This window comes from Rutilus rutilus (genome assembly GCF_951802725.1).
Source record: "Rutilus rutilus genome assembly, chromosome: 18".
Classification (NCBI taxonomy): Eukaryota; Metazoa; Chordata; class Actinopteri; order Cypriniformes; family Leuciscidae; genus Rutilus; species Rutilus rutilus.
The window spans coordinates 32,110,128-32,132,032 of NC_140231.1; the positions used below are offsets into that span (position 1 = coordinate 32,110,128).

Sequence of the window (21,905 nt, forward strand, 5' to 3'; positions counted from 1 at the left end):
GTGATTTTAATGCCCATAATAGTTTATGGGGTAGTAATCATACGGCGAGCAATGGAACAGTGTAAGAAGGAATTAGGGAATCATGAAATTTAGCCTGTCTCAATGATGGAATGGGTACCAGAATCGTTTTAGAGGAAATAAAATGTCTAACATTGATATTACATTGGTTTCACCACATCTTGCGAGTTTAAGTGAATGGAAAGTAAGTGAAGAAAATCTAGGAAAGTGATCACTTTCCAATTGTAAGTAAAATTAATGTTGAAGTCCATAGACAACAAGAGAATTATGTGTACAGATGGTGCTTTTATAAAGCAAAATGGAAAGAATTTAAGCAACAATGCAAGAGGGAAGCTCAACATATGCAAATTAATAGAAATGTGGATGTAATTTGCTTATAAAGTCAGTTCAATGATCATTAATGCAGCTGAAGAAAACAAAGTTACAAGTCAAAACAAGAAGTTCCTCAAAGGATATTGGATTTGGATATAACCAAAACTTGGTTAACTTAGATAGAATTGAAAGGAAAAAGGAATGGTTAGAGAATGGAAAGGGTAATATTTATATTTTAGTACAAGAATATATAAACAACAACTATTTTGGGTATTTAGAAATTTATACTGGTGGATCTAAAGACTCAGGAATTGGACTAAAGACTCAGGAATTGGACATCTTGAAGTGGGCATTGTTATTCTGGAATTTAAAATAAATATTATATAAACTAGCAGAACTAGTTGCAATATATTTAGGTTTACAATGGGTGTAGGAAATCAAAACAGACAGAGTGGTGATTTTATCAGACTCAACAGCAGCATTACAGAGTATTAATACTGGTAAAATGCCAACCCATCTAGAGAAGACATTATAATTTAAATATACACAACACTGCTAAAATGAGAAAAATTACAAATAGATGTCCAATTTTGTTGGATTCCAGCACATATAGGTGTTCAAGGAAATGAAATATCTGATATATTACCAAAAAAAAAGCATTAAATCATGAAGATATCATAGAAATTTCCCTAGGAAAGAATGAAGGTAAATCATTAATTACGGGCAACATTAATAAACACTGGCTATTGGGCACTAAATATATGGGATTCAGATAATAAAGGGAGGGAATATTACAAGATACAAAAAAAAAAAAACAATTAAAGTTAGAGCATATAAAAGTAGAAATAGAAGAGAAGAAATAATTTATACAAGACTACGGTAAGGACATACAAGACTTAATAATACATTATTTTTAATGAATAAAGTAAACACAGGTAAATGTCAGATGTGCAAATGCAAATAAATGTAGAACATGTTTTAATAAACTGTAAGAAATTTAGGGAAGAATCTTAAAGAAAACTAGTGAACTAGGAAGGAAATTGAATATTAATGGTGTATTGGTCATAGATGGCGATTTTCAATAGATGTTCAATTCAAGATGGCGCCGCGGATGGCTGCCTCGGTGTGGAGCTCTCCAGTCATTGTGTTGTTTTTGTTCGTTTGTTCTGCGTTTAGTCATTCTTTTCCTATCAGTTTCACCAAAGACGAACTTCTGGACATTAGGAAACACACACCAGACAAGTTTTTTACAGATTTTGATTACTCAGACGTTTTACTGGACATTCTCGTTGGAGGCGCAGCGGTGTTGTTAAAACGCGCGGTCAGACGCAAACGCGGGAAGCGCGCCGGCGCGCTGGTTAAACTCCGCGAGCGCGGCCTCCGCACTGCACTACCCAGTATTCATCTTGCGAATCTCCGATCTCTTCCTAACAAAATGGACGAACTTCTTCTCCTCACCCGCACTAACAAGGATTTTTTAAACTCCGCTGCTCTGTGCTTCACTGAAACCTGGCTGAGTGAAGCCATACCGGACAACGCACTACATCTGCCGGGCTTCCAGCTGTTCCGAGCGGATCGCATCGCGGAACTAACGGGGAAAACGAGAGGTGGTGGATTGTGTTTCTACATTAACGAAAGTTGGTGTTCAGATGTAACAACACTGAAGAAGATGTGCTCTCCTAATTTAGAGGCGCATTTCATAAACTGTAAACCTTTCTACTCGCCGCGGGAGTTTTCCTCATTCATTCTCGCGAATGTTTACATTCCTCCAGACGCGTGTGTGAGCGCGGCGCTACAACAGCTGGCTGAACATATAGCTGAAATGGAACAAAGGTACCCAGACTCTCTTTTAATCATTCTTGGGGATTTTAACAAAGCAAATCTCTCCCGTGAACTGCCAAAATACAGACAGCATGTTACATGTCCTACCAGAGACAGTAATATATTGGACCACTGTTACACCACGATAAAGAATGCGTATCACTCCGTCCCACGAGCAGCTTTGGGGCTCTCTGATCACTGTTTGGTTCATCTTATACCAACCTACAGGCAGAAACTGAAATCAGCTAAACCTGTATTAAGGACTGTAAAAAGATGGACCAACGAAGCAGAGCAGGATCTACAGGCCTGCTTCGATTGCACTGATTGGACTGTTTTTGAAGCTGCAGCCACCGATCTGGATGAGCTCACAGATACTGTAACATCATATATCAGTTTCTGTGAGGATACATGCATTCCTACCAGGACATTCTTATCATTCACTAATGATAAACCATGGTTTACTGGGAAACTCAAACAGCTTCGTCATGCCAAAGAGGATGCTTACAGAAGTGGGGATAAAATCTTGTATAACCAGGCCAGAAACAAACTGACAAAGGAGATCAGAGTTGCTAAAAGAAGCTACTCTGAAAAGCTGAAAAAACAGTTTTCAGCCAACGACCCGGCATCAGTCTGGAGAGGCCTGAGGAACATCACCAACTACAAATCACCATCCCCCCCATCTGTGGAGAATCAACAACTGGCTGACACTCTCAATGCATTCTATTGCAGGTTTGAGAAGCCCAGACTCACACCTCACACCCGCCCTGATGTGCACTTCACACATCCACCGTCACCTCCTGCAACCCCTCTCCTCCCCCCTTCTGCCATGCAACCTGAGCTTAAGGTCTGTGTGGAGGACGTGAGCAGAGTCTTCAAAAAACAGAAGACTAGGAAAGCTTCAGGCCCAGGCGGCATCTCATCTGCTTGTCTAAAAGCCTGTGCTGACCAACTGGCCCCAGTCTTCACGCAGATCTTCAACAGATCATTGGAGCAGTGTGAAGTTCCCTGCTGCTTCAAACGCTCCACTATCATTCCGGTTCCCAAAAAAACTAAAATCACTGGACTTAATGACTACAGACCTGTCGCTCTCACGTCTGTGGTCATGAAGTCGTTTGAAAGACTGGTGTTGGCCTATCTGAAGGACATCACCGGACCCCTGATGGATCCCCTTCAGTTTGCTTACAGAGCAAACAGGTCTGTGGATGATGCAGTCAACATGGGACTGCACTATATCCTGCAACATCTTGACAGACCTGGGACTTATGCACGGATCCTATTTGTGGACTTCAGTTCGGCCTTCAATACCATCATCCCTGATCTTCTCACAGCCAAACTGACTCAGCTCTCCATGCCATCCACAATCTGTCAGTGGATCTCCAGCTTCCTGACGGACCGGCAGCAGCTAGTGAGACTGGGGAAACTCACATCCAGGACCCTCACCATCAGCACTGGCGCCCCCCAAGGGTGCGTTCTCTCCCCACTGCTCTTCTCCCTGTACACTAATGACTGCACTTCTAAAGACCCCTCTGTCAAGCTCCTGAAATTTGCAGACGACACCACTGTCATCGGTCTCATCCAAAATGGTGACGAGTCTGCTTACAGACTGGGGGTTGAACAGCTGGCTGTCTGGTGCAGTTATAACAACCTTGAGCTGAACACGCTCAAAACAGTGGAGATGATCGTGGACTTCAGGAGAAACACCCCAGCACTCCCCCCTCTCACCATCATGAACAGCACTGTGGAAGCAGTGGAGTCATTCAGGTTCCTGGGCTCTACCATCTCCCAGGACCTGAAGTGGGCAAATCACATTGACACATTGAGTTCAATCTGCCACAGGAGCTGCTGATCCAGTTCAACTCAGCCGTCATTGAGTCTGTCTTAAGCACTTCCATCACTGTCTGGTTTGGTTCAGCTACCAAATCGGACATCAGGAGACTACAACGGACAGTCCGGACTGCAGAGAGGATTATTGGTGCCCCCCTGCCAACCCTCCAGGACCTGTACTCTTCCAGAGTGAGGAAGAGAGCAGGTAAAATCATCACAGACTCCACTCACCCTGGACACCCCCTGTTTGAACTGTTACCGTCAGGACGGCGACACAGATCACTGGCCACAAGAACTTCCAGGCACAGGAACAGTTTCTTTCCACAGGCCATTCCCTTCTGAACACTTAACATGCCCCCCAAAGCATATGCCTGTAAGTGCAATACTCCCACTGTCTAGTGCAATAAACTCAGGTGATATTTATATCTATATTATTCATACTACTCAAAATACTGTAATCAGAATCAGAATCAGAATCAGAAAGAGCTTTATTGCCAAGTGTGCTTGCACCCACAAGGAATTTTTCTTGGTACTGAAGCTTCCAGTGCACATATACAAATACAAATACAAATACAACAAGAACATAGTAATACAAATTCTAAGAATGAAAATATATAAAAAATAAATAAAAATAGTATAAAAGTAAAAAAGTAGGGTCACAGTTGGGTTTAGTCTGAATAAACATTTACAGATTATGAACATATTTACAGTATTTTGAGTAGTATGAATAATATAAATATCACCTGAATTAGAGAATATTACACTAGACAGTGGGAGTCTAGCGCATGTTACAGATTATAAACATATTTACAGTATTTTGAGTAGTATGAATAATATAGATATAAATATCACCTGAGTTTATTGCACTAGACAGTGGGAGTATTGCACTTACAGGCATATGCTTTGGGGGGCATGTTAAGTGTTCAGAAGGGAAATGGCCTGTGGAAAGAAACTGTTCCTGTGCCTGGAAGTTCTTGTGGCCAGTGATCTGTGTCGCCGTCCTGATGGTAACAGTTCAAACAGGGGGTGTCCAGGGTGAGTGGAGTCTGTGATGATTTTACCTGCTCTCTTCCTCACTCTGGAAGAGTACAGGTCCTGGAGGGTTGGCAGGGGGGCACCAATAATCCTCTCTGCAGTCCGGACTGTCCGTTGTAGTCTCCTGATGTCCGATTTGGTAGCTGAACCAAACCAGACAGTGATGGAAGTGCTTAAGACAGACTCAATGACGGCTGAGTAGAACTGGATCAGCAGCTCCTGTGGCAGATTGAACTTCTTCAGCTGGCGAAGGAAGTACAGTCTCTGCTGGGCCTTTTTCACAATGGAGTCAATGTGATTTGCCCACTTCAGGTCCTGGGAGATGGTAGAGCCCAGGAACCTGAATGACTCCACTGCTTCCACAGTGCTGTTCATGATGGTGAGAGGAGGGAGTGCTGGGGGTTTTCTCCTGAAGTCCACGATCATCTCCACTGTTTTGAGTGTGTTCAGCTCAAGGTTGTTATAGCTGCACCAGACAGCCAGCTGTTCAACCCCCAGTCTGTAAGCAGACTCGTCACCATTTTGGATGAGACCGATGACAGTGGTGTCGTCTGCAAATTTCAGGAGCTTGACAGAGGGGTCTTTAGAAGTGCAGTCATTAGTGTACAGGGAGAAGAGCAGTGGGGAGAGAACGCACCCTTGGGGGGCGCCAGTGCTGATGGTGAGGGTCCTGGATGTGAGTTTCCCCAGTCTCACTAGCTGCTGCCGGTCCGTCAGGAAGCTGGAGATCCACTGACAGATTGTGGATGGCATGGAGAGCTGAGTCAGTTTGGCTGTGAGAAGATCAGGGATGATGGTATTGAAGGCCGAACTGAAGTCCACAAATAAGATCCGTGCATAAGTCCCAGGTCTGTCAAGATGTTCCAGGATATAGTGCAGTCCCATGTTGACTGCATCATCCACAGACCTGTTTGCTCTGTAAGCAAACTGAAGGGGATCCATCAGGGGTCCGGTGATGTCCTTCAGATAGGCCAACACCAGTCTTTCAAACGACTTCATGACCACAGACGTGAGAGCGACAGGTCTGTAGTCATTAAGTCCAGTGATTTTAGTTTTTTTGGGAACCGGAATGATAGTGGAGCGTTTGAAGCAGCAGGGAACTTCACACTGCTCCAATGATCTGTTGAAGATCTGCGTGAAGACTGGGGCCAGTTGGTCAGCACAGGCTTTTAGACAAGCAGATGAGATGCCGTCTGGGCCTGAAGCTTTCCTAGTCTTCTGTTTTTTGAAGACTCTGCTCACGTCCTCCACACAGACCTTAAGCTCAGGTTGGATGGCAGAAGGGGGGAGGAGAGGGGTTGCAGGAGGTGATGGTGGATGTGTGAAGTGCACATCAGGGCGGGTGTGAGGTGTGAGTCTGGGCTTCTCAAACCTGCAATAGAATGCATTGAGAGTGTCAGCCAGTTGTTGATTCTCCACAGATGGGGGGGATGGTGATTTGTAGTTGGTGATGTTCCTCAGGCCTCTCCAGACTGATGCCGGGTCGTTGGCTGAAAACTGGTTTTTCAGCTTTTCAGAGTAGCTTCTTTTAGCAACTCTGATCTCCTTTGTCAGTTTGTTTCTGGCCTGGTTATACAAGATTGTATCCCCACTTCTGTAAGCATCCTCTTTGGCATGACGAAGCTGTTTGAGTTTCCCAGTAAACCATGGTTTATCATTAGTGAATGATAAGAATGTCCTGGTAGGAATGCATGTATCCTCACAGAAACTGATATATGATGTTACAGTATCTGTGAGCTCATCCAGATCGGTGGCTGCAGCTTCAAAAACAGTCCAATCAGTGCAATCGAAGCAGGCCTGTAGATCCTGCTCTGCTTCGTTGGTCCATCTTTTTACAGTCCTTAATACAGGTTTAGCTGATTTCAGTTTCTGCCTGTAGGTCGGTATAAGATGAACCAAACAGTGATCAGAGAGCCCCAAAGCTGCCCGTGGGACGGAGTGATACGCATTCTTTATCGTGGTGTAACAGTGGTCCAATATATTACTGTCTCTGGTAGGACATGTAACATGCTGTCTGTATTTTGGCAGTTCACGGGAGAGAGATTTGCTTTGTTAAAATCCCCAAGAATGATTAAAAGAGAGTCTGGGTACCTTTGTTCCATTTCAGCTATATGTTCAGCCAGCTGTTGTAGCGCCGCGCTCACACACGCGTCTGGAGGAATGTAAACATTCGCGAGAATGAATGAGGAAAACTCCCGCGGCGAGTAGAAAGGTTTACAGTTTATGAAATGCACCTCTAAATTAGGAGAGCACATCTTCTTCAGTGTTGTTACATCTGAACACCAACTTTCGTTAATGTAGAAACACAATCCACCACCTCTCGTTTTCCCCGTTAGTTCCGCGATGCGATCCGCTCGGAACAGCTGGAAGCCCGGCAGATGTAGTGCGTTGTCCGGTATGGCTTCACTCAGCCAGGTTTCAGTGAAGCACAGAGCAGCGGAGTTTAAAAAATCCTTGTTAGTGCCGGTGAGGAGAAGAAGTTCGTCCATTTTGTTAGGAAGAGATCGGAGATTCGCAAGATGAATACTGGGTAGTGCAGTGCGGAGGCCGCGCTCGCGGAGTTTAACCAGCGCGCCGGCGCGCTTCCCGCGTTTGCGTCTGACCGCACGTTTTAACAACACCGCTGCGCCTCCAACGAGAATGTCCAGTAAAACGTCTGAGTAATCAAAATCTGTAAAAAACTTGTCTGGTGTGTGTTTCCTAATGTCCAGAAGTTCGTCTTTGGTGAAACTGATAGGAAAAGAATGACTAAACGCAGAACAAACGAACAAAAACAACACAATGACTGGAGAGCTCCACACCGAGGCAGCCATCCGCGGCGCCATCTTGATGGAAGCACCACTAAATATGTTTATAATCTGTAACATGCGCTAGACTCCCACTTGTCTAGTGTAATATTCTCTAATTCAGGTGATATTTATATTATTCATACTACTCAAAATACTGTAAATATGTTCATAATCTGTAAATGTTTATTCAGACTAAACCCTGTGACCCTACTTTTTTACTTTTATACTATTTTTATTTATTTTTTATATATTTTCATTCTTAGAATTTGTATTACTATGTTCTTGTTGTATTTGTATTTGTATATGTGCACTGGAAGCTTCAGTACCAAGAAAAATTCCTTGTGGGTGCAAGCACACTTGGCAATAAAGCTCTTTCTGATTCTGATTCTGAGATAATTCTAAGATAGAAGTTGTTACGGCTTTAATGAGTTTTTTGCAGGAAACTGTTCTTAGTAGAAGAATTTAAGGAAGAATCAATGAACCCATGATTTTGCACACTCCAGTATGGTAGGCGGCGGTATCCACATTTTACACTAGTCTGAAATCCGCCATAAAACTAAAAGAAGAAGACTTCAAACCTCATAATACAGATTTCAACAGTGGTGGTACTCAAACATGTATGAATCAGCATATCCATGAGTTTGACACTATACCAGTCCGGTACCCATCATGCACTGCGGCATGCATCTTTTGCTTTGTTGATTGTCACCATCGCTGAGTTTTGATGTGTGCATTTGACAGTCAAAGACTATCGCTCTCCCTCAACAATTCTCCCCTGGTTCAAAATGTTGAGCTACGAGTGTGTATCGTACTGGGGTGTCCTCGGTGAGTGCATTGCTTGCCTGGGTGCAAGGCCAAGAATGGTTCACCTGCGTCCTCACAAATGCAATTGAAGAGCTTGCTTACCCGGTGGTGCATGGCTCAGCGTGGATAGCGAGCTCACCCACGTCCTCACAAAGGCAGTTGAAGAGCTCGGCTTGGAGTGGTCAGCCCCAGAAGAGCCCAGCCATAGCCGCCTGGATGAATGGTTCCTGCCAGGGCCCGTGTCCACTCTTCCTCACTGCCGTTGATGGTGCCGAGCAAAAGGGCTGTGAGAAGCTCTCCCCTCTCGAAGAGGCACCTCTGCCCGCCCACAATTCTGGGATGGAAAGCCAAGGCTGTCCATCCAAGCCCTGTAGAACCACCTCTGCCCGAGCAGGTAGGGCCTACTCACAGGCGGAACAGAAGCCGTCGAGATCTGTCAGGAGAGAAGAGGAGAGGGCTAAGTCCCGCTGAGGCCAGACCTTCGAAGAAGTCTCGTGTTTGCCTTCCAACCCCCAATTTAGCTCTGGGCATTGGAAGCTTTGTTCACACTGTCAACACTGGGCCAGTCCCACCAACATTGCACGCGCCCAAGCAAACTACCGCTGTGAAAGCAGACGCACTAACTATAAAGAGCACGTCTCATCTTTGTGGACAATGTGGTCGTCAATGTGGTTGCCCCTGTGCAGCGAACTGCAACCTGAAAGACTCAGACCCCTTGCCATCCGGCTTCAGGCATGGGAAACCATCCCGGGCAGGTCAGACTGGGTTTTGCAGACTATAAACTGAGGCTACTTGCTTCAATTCGAGTTGTGTGGTTCAAAGTTAAGTTCAGGACAACGGCACTCACGTTCTCCACTCTGAAATGCAGTGTCTGCTGGTGAAGGGCGCCGTCAAGACTGTCCCACCAGAGAGTAGTGAGTCAGGCTTTTACAGCCGCTATTTCCTCGTTCCAAAGACAGATGGTAGGCTCAGGCCCATCCTCGACCTCAGGCTCCTGAATCGCACATTAATGAAGAGGCCATTCAGGATGTTGACTTTGAAGCAGATCCTTGCGCAAATTTGTCCAGGGGACTGGTTCTTATCGGTGGATCTGAAAGATGCTTACTTTCATATCCAAATAGCCTCTCATTACAAAACGTTCTTGAGATTCACGTTCTAGGGGTGGCTTATCACTATACAGTTCTCCCATTCTGACGGTCTCTGGCTCCATGCACTTTTACCAAAAACAAACAACAGAGAGGGGCCGGTGACACACCCAGACCTGTGGCAGAACTCCCCCCCACCCCCACCCCCCTCAGGGGGTGACTCAGACTCACCATGACGCCGATGGAATTGGTCAATGAGAGCGCGGTCCAGCATGCCACGAGCCGGAATCCAGCATCTCTCCTCCGGACCATAACCCTCCCAGTCTACCAGATATTGATGACCTCTACCCCTCCGCCTCACATCAAGAAGTCTTCGCACCGTGTAGGCGGGTAACCCCTCGATGAGTCTGGGAGGCGGCGGAGCAGGGGTCTTTGGCTGAAGTGGGGAGCGAATAACGGGCTTGATCTTGGAAACGTGAAACACTGGGTGAATTCTCTTAAGCTGGTGGGGGGCAATTTGAGCCGAACAGTCACCGGTTAAGCAACTTGGTTATAATGTACGGTCCAATAAATTTGGGTCCCAGTTTACGTGCGGGAGGTTTGAGGGGAATGTCCTTGGTTGACAACCAAACCCTTTGGCCACACACGTAAAGTGGGGGCCTAGAACGGTGATGGTCCGCCGACGCCTTGTTCCTTTTGCCAGTCCGGGAAAGGGCTTCTCTGGCGAGCCTCCACGTACAAAGGCATCTCTGAATGAATGTCTGCACGGATGGAACAATGGCGTCGTTCTCTTGGGAGGGAAATAAAGGGGGCTGGTAGCCTAAACAGCACCGGAAGGGCGATAATCCCATAGACAAGACCAGGAGTGAGTTATGTGCGTACTCGACCATGGTTAATCTAGAACTCCAACTCGACGGTTCTGCCGACGCCACACAGCGCAGGACTCTCTCCAAGTCCTGATTTGCTCACTCAGCCTGACCGTTAGTCTGCGGATGGTAAGCGGAAGATAAACTTGCAGTCGCCCCCAACTGTCGACAGAAATTTTGTCCAAAATCTAGACACAATTTGGGGACCCCTGTCAGAGACCATGTCTACCGGGAGGCCATGGATGCGAAAAACGTGGTCTAAGACAATGGTCGCTGTCTCCTTCGCTGAAGGCAATTTGGGGAGGGGAATGAAATGAACCGCCTTTGAGAACCTGTCCACCACAGTAAGGACCACGGTACTGCCACTAGACGGGGGTAGACCTGTGACAAATTCCATGGCTATGTGTGACCAGGGTCCCGAAGGGATAGACAGTGGCCGGAGTAGCCCTGCTGAGGGTCGATTCGAGCCCTTACCCACTGCACACAATGGACAAGCTGAAACAAACTCTCAAGCATCCCGCGCCATTGAAGGCCACCAGAACCGTTGCTTGATTAACGAACATGTTCGAGTTGATCCTGGGTGGCAAGCTAGACTGGATGAGTGACCCCACTGAAGTGCGCTAGTTCGGACCAGCTCCGGCACAAACAACAGACTTGCTGGACACCCCGCAAGAATCGTGACATCGCATAACGCCTCACGGACCCTGGACTCCACCCCCCAAGACACCGCCCAACCACCCAGTTGGGAGGCACGATGGTTACTGGAGAAGTGGATCCAGCCTCTACTTCAAAAATCCGTGAGAGCGCATCAGGCTTACCGTTCTTACCATTCCGTTCCGAAGGAGTTAGGCAATGAGAAAAAAAGGCGCATGGGTGTATTCTGTCATCAGAAAGGGGACCTCTGAGACAAAATTGTCCCCACTCGTACCTCCGACGCATCCACCTCCACAACGAATTGACGGGGTCGGCAAACGCGCCCCCGCGTTTTGCTGGATTTTCTTCACATTGTAGCACAATAAACTTAAATTACTCCATCATTTATGGTCATACAGAAAAAAGAAATATAAAAAAAGAATCTGTGATATTTCTACTTTTGTATGTGTCCACTTACAATCAAATCAAAACATTGTGCTTTTGTAAAATAAAGAAAATAAACAGGGTGTGCGTTCTGACTCCCCGTCGCGGTGAACTTTTTTTTCTTGAGCACGTCTATAAACTGAAACAAAACTCAGCGAATACTATTCACACATTTATGAGCCATATACCTTTATAAACATTTAAGTGTGTACTTTTAAATGATCGGATTCAAACTGAAAACAAATATTCTCTGTTTAAGTAATATGTATAAAACCAACAAGATGTCCAGTATCTCAAACCCTTGCTCATTAGTTTTAATTTGACCACGCCCACGCGCGCAAAAGAGATTCACATGCAAATTGTCCACGCCTCACACGAACACGCTCGTTACCTCAAAAACAAAGCACCAAAAAACTTCACAAGTCTCTGCTTTTCGTCGAGTTTGGAACACGCCGTGAGCTTACATTGGATTTACCTCAGAAGAAGAAGAACGCGATTTGAAGACAAGAAAGATGTAAGGTAAGAAATTCTTACTTATTAGTTTATGTTATTGTTGCATAAACTTCACATTGCAGTTGAACTATTGCTAGATATAAGGTGAATATTATAATATTTAGACCCGTGTTTACTATACTGTGTTTGTGGATATCTGCTCAAACGTAGATATGTATAATATTGTAACCATAATGTTTCATATTTTGGAGCGTGCTGTGTGTTTGAATGTATCATATTTTGGAGCGCGCTGTGCGTTTGAATGTATCATTTTTTTGGAGCGCGCTGTGGGTTTGAAAAGCAAAACGCACCAAACAAAGGCTTCATGTTTTTACTATAATCTCATTTCATATCATCATAACGAATGGAAACATTTGAAGTAACATATGATAATCAATATATTTTTCTCTAACGTAGTTGTTACTGAAATCTTTTGGAATATTTATAGGCTGCTATAGGCTATTGTTATTATTATTTTATGCAGCATCATTATACATTGTTGGAAACATTTGTGTGTGTATTCTGTGAATTTTAAAAATCAATTTTAACCAGAAAAATCTAAAATCTATTCCCAAAATCGTGCAGCCCAGTTTCTCTTGATATCAGTATGGTCACAGGTTTTTTGTTGTTGTTTTTTTACAGGGACCAGATGCCCCACGGATGAGTCCTGCTGACTTCAACATTCACATGAGTCTCTGTACATGAACATGGTAAAGTGAAAATCAAACACCTTGGAAATGAAAGGTATGTACAATGTTTTTAGGAATGGCACAAAGGTTTCTGTCTTTGGATCATTGATTTCAATAATGTGTTTTTTGTCATTTGTTGTGTATCTTTGGATTATGTTGTGTTGTAAATAAATCCAAACAATCTAAAAGCCATTCTTTTTTAAATCTCCTCATTCTTTGTGCAAGGTTGCTCAGAATGATAGGGCCTGATAGCTCCTAATAGGGCCGTTAGGGGAGGGTCTTTGTCTTTCTCAGGTGTGAAATAAATTAAATATTCATGATGTTCACGCCTCTTCGCATAAAGCTTTCTTACAGAAAACATGTCTTACAATTTTTAAATCAATATATTGTCTTATCTGGAGCAAAAATTCTAGGCTACGTGATACAATTTTCAAAGGTTTTGTGAAGAAATAATCAGTATGGGTTTCATGGCCTTATTTCAGTGACATTTTTTTGTTGTATTTTCACAAACCACGCATAAATGTCATTATCTCAAAACTACAAACTTTTACATACATGCTGTTGATATATTATTGTAGCAGAGTTTGTGCTCAATACAGTGTAATCAGACTTAAGCCATGAAAATGTCACAAGTAACAGAAATAAGCACAAATGTCAGAGCATGTCAGAACACCTCCAGGGCCAGAAAACAGCTCAGACCCCAGAGGGTTAAGGTTTCGAACGCCTCCTGAGCCTGCGTTGACCAACAGAATCGAATTAGTGTGGAGGTGAGATTCGTCAGCGGTAGGGTGACCTGACTAAAACCCCAGAAAACGCTCTCTGGGGTGGGCCAATCAGCAACCACCTTTACCTTAGCTGGATCCATTCGGATGCCTTCGGGCGACAGAATGAAACCCAGGAACGGAACCGACCGTATGTGAAACTCACACTTCTCCACCTTGGCAAATAAACAATTCTCGAGCAGCCGCTGTAGCACTCTCCTGACGTGCTGGACATGGTCGCGCTTGTTCTGGGAGAAGATTAGGATGTTGTCGAGATACACAAATACAAACCGGTCGACCATGTCTCTGAGCACGTCATTCACGAGTGCCTGGAAGACCGCCGGGGAGTTTGAGAGTCCAAAAGGCATGACCAAATACTCAAAGTGACCTGTGGGGGTATTAAAAGCGGTCTTCCATTCATCCCCCTCCCTAATCCGAACCAGGTGATAAGCATTGCGTAAGTCCAACTTCGTAAAGATGGTCGCCCCCTGCAAGAGTTCGAACACTGAAGACATCAACGGCAAAGGGTGGCTATTCTTTACCGGGATGTCATTCAGCCCTTGAAAATCTATACAAGGACGCAGCGACCCCGCCTTCTTCCCCACGAAGAAGAACCCCGCCCCAGCTGGGGAGAAAGAGGGACGAATTATACCGGCTAGCAGAGAATCGTTGATGTATCTTTCCATGGCCTCCCTCTCAGGACCGGAGAGCGAGTAAAGGCGCCCCTTAGGCGGAGAAGTGCCAGGAAATAATTCAATCGCACAGTCGTACGGGCAGTGCAGAGGGAGAGATGAAGCTCGGGACTTAATGAACACCGCTCTTAAGTCATGGTAAACTTCCAGTACATCCTCCAGGTTCACCGGTTCCTCCTGTAGGGTAGAAACAGACATTAAAGGAGATCATACAGACATTAAACAAAGAGACAGATAGAAAGGGCTCCATGCCAACACTGAGTTAATAATCCAGTCAATGTGCGGGTTATGTTTAACCAGCCAGGTGTGCCCCAATACCACTGGAGCAGAAGGAGAGTGTATGAGGAGGAAACGAATCTCCTCGGTATGATTGCCCGAAATAGTAAGGTTGACTAGCTTTGTGGAATGGGTAATCTCAGTGAGAGGGGTACCACATAGGGTTCTGGCTGAAATCGGTTCCGCCAGGAGAGAACGTGTAATGACCAAGCGCTCAGCCAGTTCAGTGTCCATAAAATCACCCTCCGCTCCAGAATCAATAAGTGCAGACACCTGATGGTTAACCCCCTCTGTTGAAAAGCAGGAAGAATGGAACGACCACCAGATGGCAGTTGTGTGTTGGTGATGCTCACCGTCCTCTGTTCCTTAAACGGAGAACGTTGTTTCTTTATGGGACATTCAGCCACCATGTGACCCGCCTCTCCGCAGTAGAGACACAAGTTATTTGCCATGCGATGACGGCGCTCCGTGGCGGTTAGATGGGCTCCTCTGAGAATAACAAGTGTTGTGAAGTAGCCCCTCTCACGACTGGTGTGTTGTTGATGATGTCATGAGGAAAACCCGCCCTCCGAGTCTGGACGTGGAGGGAGATCCGGTTATCAACCCGAATGGCGAGATCAATCAACCCGTCGAGTGATGTGGGTAGTTCCCAGGAATAAATCTCATCCTTGATGTGTTCCGCTAAGCCATGAAGAAAGTGGTCCCACTGTGCTTTGGGATTCCACCCACAGGATGCCGTAAGTGTACGGAACTCGACTGAATACTTTGATACGGAGCGAGTCCCCTGCTGCAACAGCGTCAATGCTCGTGCCGCCTCGGTCACCAATGCTGACCGATCAAAGACCTTGTGAAGCTCCTGAGAGAATCCCTCATAAGATCTGCAGCACTCGTTCTCATTGTCCCACATGGCTGTTCCCCACTCTCTCGCAAGCCCAGCCAGGTGCATGATCACAAATGCAACCCTGGACCGCTCCGTCAGAAAACAGGAAGGCTGGAGTGAAAAAGTCGATGAGCATTGTGAGAGAAATGAGCGACACAAAATAGGCTCACCAGAGTAGGAAGCAGGTGGGTTGAGTCAAGGTTCGGATTGGCGAGGCACTACCACCTCAGTGTTTGGTAGATCAGGTGCTGTAGGAACCACGGGAGAGCTGGTCTGCAGCTGTTTGAGCCGATGAGTAATCGCAGCTAGCTGCTGTGACATCTCTGTCATGGCCTGACGAGAAGCCGCTAATTCCTCCTGCTGTCGTCCTAGCAGAATGGCCTGTTGAGTGATGGCCTGACGCAGTTCCGTCTCCTCTGCTGAGTCCATTAGGTCAGTGGATTCTGTCGAGTAGGCCCAGTGTATAGAGATGAGGAGGACTCAAATGCAGTGATGAGAAGAGAAAAGTTTATTAGTAAACTTTGTGAACAATATAAAGTTCAGTGACACAGTGAACAAATGTTAAGCCTCTCCGATTGGTGGTTCCTGTGAGCACAGCCCGCACACATACGGATGTGTAGAGAAGAGGAGACCACCGACAGACAGAGAGAACCCAGGAATGTCCAGCAATAGACGAGTACTGGCTCCAGAGGGTGAACAATCCTGCACCGACCTCCACATCTAGGCTTCATGGACATAGATCACAGGTAAGCAAAACAGAGAACACAAACAGACAAGGAACGCACACACGACATTTAACAATCCATTGACAACACTGGTAGACACAGCTAGGAATATAAAGGGTAGGGGAAACGAGCGACAGGTGAGGAAGATCAGCTTGTGATTGTGCTAATTGCCCACATCACGAGCTGCAGAAATGGCAGGACAAAAACAAACAACAGAGAGGGGCCGGTGAAACACCCTGACCTGTGACAGATTGATTGTGGCAAGCAAGGTGGGGATGAGGGTGTGATTGATGAGCGCCACCTGTGTGCTGCACCAGTCTCATATCTCTCACAGAGGAGCCTTGGAAGCATAAAAGGAAGAGCGACGACAGTGAAGGACGAGAGAGGACCAGGCCTGGAATGTGTATGCGGCAGTCATCTGTGAGGGGCTCCTGCCTTTACTTTCATTTTGTGTTTGTTTATTTTGGAATTAAAGTTTGTTTGAACGTTCGCCAGTTCCTGCCTCCTTCTTCCCACAACAACTAACTTCGTTACATTGATTTTGAATGATAACGAGTTTAGACAATTCTTCCAATGAATGAATACATTTTTCCTCAATTTTTACTCTCTACAATGCACTGTCTGATGCGATACTGTAGTAGACAGTTGCATGGTTATAATTTATAATCTCTCTAATATGATCAATCTAGCAAGTAAAGAAGTTCATAAAGTCATTACTGCTGTGCGGTTTGGAAACGTCTTTAGTCAAAGCTTTATTTTTCGGTAATTTAGTCACTGTATCAAATAAATACCTGGGTTATGTTTGTTTTCTTCTAAAAGAGTCGAAAAATAAGCAGATCTAGCAGTTTTTAAGGCATTTCTGTATGCAATAAGGCTTTCTTTCCACTAAATGTGAAAAACGTCTAGTTTTGTTTTCTTCCTGCTGTACTTCATTTTTCTGGCTGCAACAAGTGTGCTCGTTGTACCACAATGTTGGACTATTTTCCTAAACTTCTTTAAGCGCAAAGGAGCAACTGTGTCTAAAGTGCTGTAAAAAAGAGAGTCAATAGTTTCTGTTGCAACATCAAGTTCTTCTAAGCTATCTGGTATGCCGTGGAATAGAAACATGATCAGGTAGATTATTATAAAGCAATCTTTAGTGAGACTAGATAATGATCTGAGATGTCATTGTTCTGCTTCAGAATTTCAACGGCATCAACATTGTTTCCATGTGACAATATTCGATCTAAATGATTAGGCCAATGAGTAGATCCTGGCACGTTTTGTCTTACTCCAATAGAGTTTATAATGTCTGTTAATGCCAATCCCAATGCGTCTTTTTCATTATCTACATGGATATTAAAATCACCAAAAGTTAGAACTATAAAATCAGCAAATTCTTTGATAAAGTCTGTATGGTGCCTTGGTGGCCTGTATAGACTCTAAAAAGTTTAGCTATGATTAACAAAAACATTTTGGTGAAACATTTTTGCACTCAAAAAAAGTTAGTAAATTTTAAAGCTGTGAAATCAATTAAATATACTGTATGAATTGAGTAAATGCAAGTAAAAAAAATAAGTAAATCTGAGTAACTGCATCTGGTACATTAACAAATAAAATTGAATAGAAATAATTTATCATTTAAACATTTAAAAACCAATTTTACAACCACCAGTATACATGACATTGGCCTTTATTGTCGATGAGTACAGCATTACAGCATATTTTACACTGTTTTAACGTATACAATATTGACTACATTTAAACTCATTTAACAAACATTTCCTCATATTCATTCATTCATAACATAAGGATCACATCCAACATTGCTGTGATTTTCTGTTTATACAGTTTTAAACCAGCACAGTACGGACTTTCCTCGTCCATTTTCCATCTCATCCATAATGCTTTTCACTTCCTGTCCTCCATCTGAATTTTGTGCGTTTTCACATTTCCTTCCTTTTTTATTTCATCGGACTCCAATTACGAGGTTTTAATAATATTCAGTAATTAATAAGTAATTAATAATTCAGCCCATGAGAAACAGAATGTTGTGAGTTTAAGAAAGCAATGAGAAAATAATCACAATTTTACATTCTTGATTTTGTACATTACAGAACAATCATAAAACAAAATTGATATCATGAAAGCGGTTCATATCAAATGAAAGTAGCAGACTGTTTTAAAAGGCAGGAACCTACATTAAAAATTATGTGAACACAATATAAATGATTCCATAAAATAAAACAAATAAAAGCACAAGCCAGGATGAACCCTATTTCTCACAAATCCCTTTTCTGCTGGCGGTGCATGGGAGATCATTCCAGTTCTGGAGAGGATTTGAAGGATACAGTTCAACACAATCCTCATTTCTACCTGCATCATTCGGCTCACCTCTGTACCAATACCTGAACAACATGTATCAGTTTTGTTAATTATTCAGAACCCCAAAATTCACAAATCAACAATAATCAAAGTAGCAAAATAAGCTGGAGTAGAAGTGAAAGTGCATAAAAGTAAAATAGAGAAGAACAATAGAATTTAATTATAGGAAGTTGATTTGCTTGTGATGGTAGAGGTTGTGGAAGAGGTGTGTTTTCAGAGACTTACTGGTGGTTGTGATGGATTTTTTAAACAAGAATAAAAATACTAAACTAATAAATACACAGTGCTTTTTTGCACTTACCTTTGAGTAGGTGCTGAATTATCCACCCATCTCATATTGCCCTCCTGCTGTATGTCATTCAAACCAATCCACACATTCTCCCTTACTACAGAAGTTACGTACCTCTGTAGGTTAATAAAAACAGGAATAAGTGTGATTCCTCTCATTCATTAACAAACACTCACACAAACTCACCTGCTTCGCTTCCGTGTTGAGAATGACCAGATCACCACCACGATCCTTGCAGTACTGCCTGCTGGCAGACCAGCTCAACGGAGGGGTTATGAAAAACCAGCCCAACCGATTTCCTAAAAGTAACACTCTTTAAAAAAAAATGTATTCATCAAAGAAGGAAAGTAAGTACTTACACAAAAACAAATCTGTACTTACCTTTATCATTAACTCTCTGTAGTTCATTAGTCAGAGATGTGACTCTGGTCTCCAGCTGCAGTTTAATCTGACTCAAAGAGTTTAAACTGTTCTGTAACTGTTTTTTCTCAGCAGTGAGGCTATTGACTCTGGTCTCCAGCTGCAGTTTAATCTGATTCAAAGAGTTGAAACTGTTCTGTAACTGGTTTTTCTCAGCAGTGAGGCTATTGACTCTGGTCTCCAGCTGCAGTTTAATCTGATTCAAAGAGTTGAAACTGTTCTGTAACTGGTTTTTCTCAGCAGTGAGGCTATTGACTCTGGTCTCCAGCTGCAGTTTAATCTGATTCAAAGAGTTTAAACTGTTCTGTAACTGGTTTTTCTCAGCAGTGAGGCTATTGACTTTGGTCTCCAGCTGCAGTTTAATCTGATTCAAAGAGTTTAAACTGTTCTGTAACTGGTTTTTCTCAGCAGTGAGGCTATTGACTTTGGTCTCCAGCTGCAGTTTATTCTGACTCAAAGAGTTTAAACTGTTCTGTAACTGGTTTTTCTCAGCAGTGAGGCTATTGACTTTGGTCTCCAGCTGCAGTTTAATCTGATTCAAAGAGTTTAAACTGTTCTGTAACTGGTTTTTCTCAGCAGTGAGGCTATTGACTTTGGTCTCCAGCTGCAGTTTATTCTGACTCAAAGAGTTTAATCTGTTCTGTAACTGGTTTTTCTCAGCAGTGAGGCTTTTGACTCTGGTCTCCAGCTGCAGTTTAATCTGACTCAAAGAGGTTAAACTGTTCTGTAACTGGTTTTTCTCAGCAGTGAGGCTTTTGACTCTGGTCTCCAGCTGCAGTTTATTCTGACTCAAAGAGTCAACGCTTTTCTGTAACTGGCTTTTCTCAGCAGTGAGGCTTTTGACTTTGGTCTCCAGCTGCAGTTTATTCTGATTCAAAGAGTCAACGCTTTTCTGTAACTGGCTTTTCTCAGCAGTGAGGCTTTTGACTTTGGTCTCCAGCTGTAGTTTATTCTGACTCAAAGAGTCAACGCTTTTCTGTAACTGGCTTTTCTCAGCAGTGAGGCTTTTGACTTTGGTCTCCAGAAGTAGTTTATTCTGACTCAAAGAGTCAACGCTTTTCTGTAACTGGTTTTTCTCAGCAGTGAGGCTTTTGACTCTGGTCTCCAGCTGCAGTTTATTCTTACTCAAAGAGCTGACGTTGTTCTGCAGTTGGGCTTTTACAATCATTAGATTAGTGTTGTTGCCCTTTAAGCTTTTGATAGTCTGATTGAACTCTTCAACACTGTTCTTGTAACTTGTGATGGTGATGTGCAGCAGTATGATGTAGACCACTAGAAGAGCACAAATGAGCCCAAGACACACGGTGATCAACACCAAACACCAACTTCCGCCTGACAAACAGAGAGAGTAAACACACAAATATCAATTGAGAACAATTCACTCCATATGATAAAATATAACTCTTAACATCAACCTCCGTAAGTATTGAAAAGGTTTTTCAAAAAGTGTTCTTTTGAATGCTCTTTTATAATGACGATCATCTGAAATTAATATATGGTAAAAAAAAAAAAAAATCTGTTAATGCATTTCATATTTAAACATATTGTTCTTAGAGAACAATAATTCAAATTTATTGTAAAATTTCTCAGTTTCTCAAACATTAATAACACCATCTCTGCTTCAGAATAAACGTTACTTACTGCACTTTCGTGTTTTTCCTTCATCCTGATTTTGACCTTCAGGTGTGCCCTTAACATCGTTGTTGTCAAATTTTACAAAAACGATTTTATTGTCCATTTCCATTTACTTACAGTTACAGTTACAGTTACAGTACAGTATGTGTTCACAGACGAGCTGTGGTCTTTAGAATGAGCACCGTTCATTTATATAGTGCTGACCTGCCCATTTTTGCGGAACCTGTGCAAAAGGTTTAAATGAAACAACGCCTTAAGACCTTGATTACTTGAAATCTGTTATGATGCTGTTTAATTAATGTTTTTTTTTGTTTTGTTTTTCACTGTTCTATAGCTATACTCGTTGGAGGAAATATAAAAAATATTACACACAAAAATGAACTGCAAAAAAAGTCATGCTAAGGTAGCTACAAGTATACAGTATATGCAGTTAAATGAAATAAATAATATATCATACACTACAGTTGTGTGTTGTGGTAGTAAATTAAGTATGATCTGCTGTGATGTCATGTTGCATTTTGAGAGCTGGAGCAGACTGAAGTCAAGTCAAGTCACCCTCATTTATATAGCGCTTTTAACAATATAGATAGGAAATTAAAGAAACAGAGATTGTTTTGGCTTTACAGCAGCTCAAGAATAAAGTAATTGTCCAGCTAAAGTTAGTTTTGATTGATTCACTTTCGTTGCAAAGATCATTAGTTATTAACTTAGGGGCTGCTTAGACAACACCGTTCTAACAGAAAACTTTTAATGCGCTCCAGCCGCTCATTTTCACAACAACAGTGCCAGGTGGCTCGAGAACTCAAACCTTGAAACAGGTTCTAAGGTGCAAGCGGTGAAACATTTTGGCTTATGCACAAAAGAAGTATACGGTGTGTCAAATTGAACCCTTAAGCCCAAATTGAACCCTTAAGCCCTCATGGTCTTCTTCCGAGTTCACACTTTCGTGACGTAATGCCGCTATGACTGTCTGCTGTAGAGCTCATTGGCTCTGTAAAAGTGCGCACCGAGGGCACATATCGGCTGCTAAGGGGGCGTTTGCCAGCACTCT

At 43.4% G+C, this 21,905-nt stretch overlaps 1 protein-coding gene across 1 annotated transcript; it reads right to left on the minus strand.

Moving 5' to 3' along the window:
* Nucleotides 1–18,059: 18,059 nt before the first annotated feature.
* On the minus strand, nucleotides 18,060–21,018 carry LOC311277509 (uncharacterized protein). Its single transcript, XM_084387835.1, has 5 exons — nucleotides 20,861–21,018; nucleotides 19,181–20,551; nucleotides 18,986–19,098; nucleotides 18,812–18,915; nucleotides 18,060–18,533 (listed from the first exon to the last, which is right to left on the minus strand). The coding sequence occupies exons 1-5, from the start codon at nucleotides 20,961–20,963 to the stop codon at nucleotides 18,401–18,403; spliced, it is 1,824 nt and encodes a 607-aa protein (XP_084243961.1). The 5' UTR covers nucleotides 20,964–21,018; the 3' UTR covers nucleotides 18,060–18,400.
* Nucleotides 21,019–21,905: the final 887 nt, after the last annotated feature.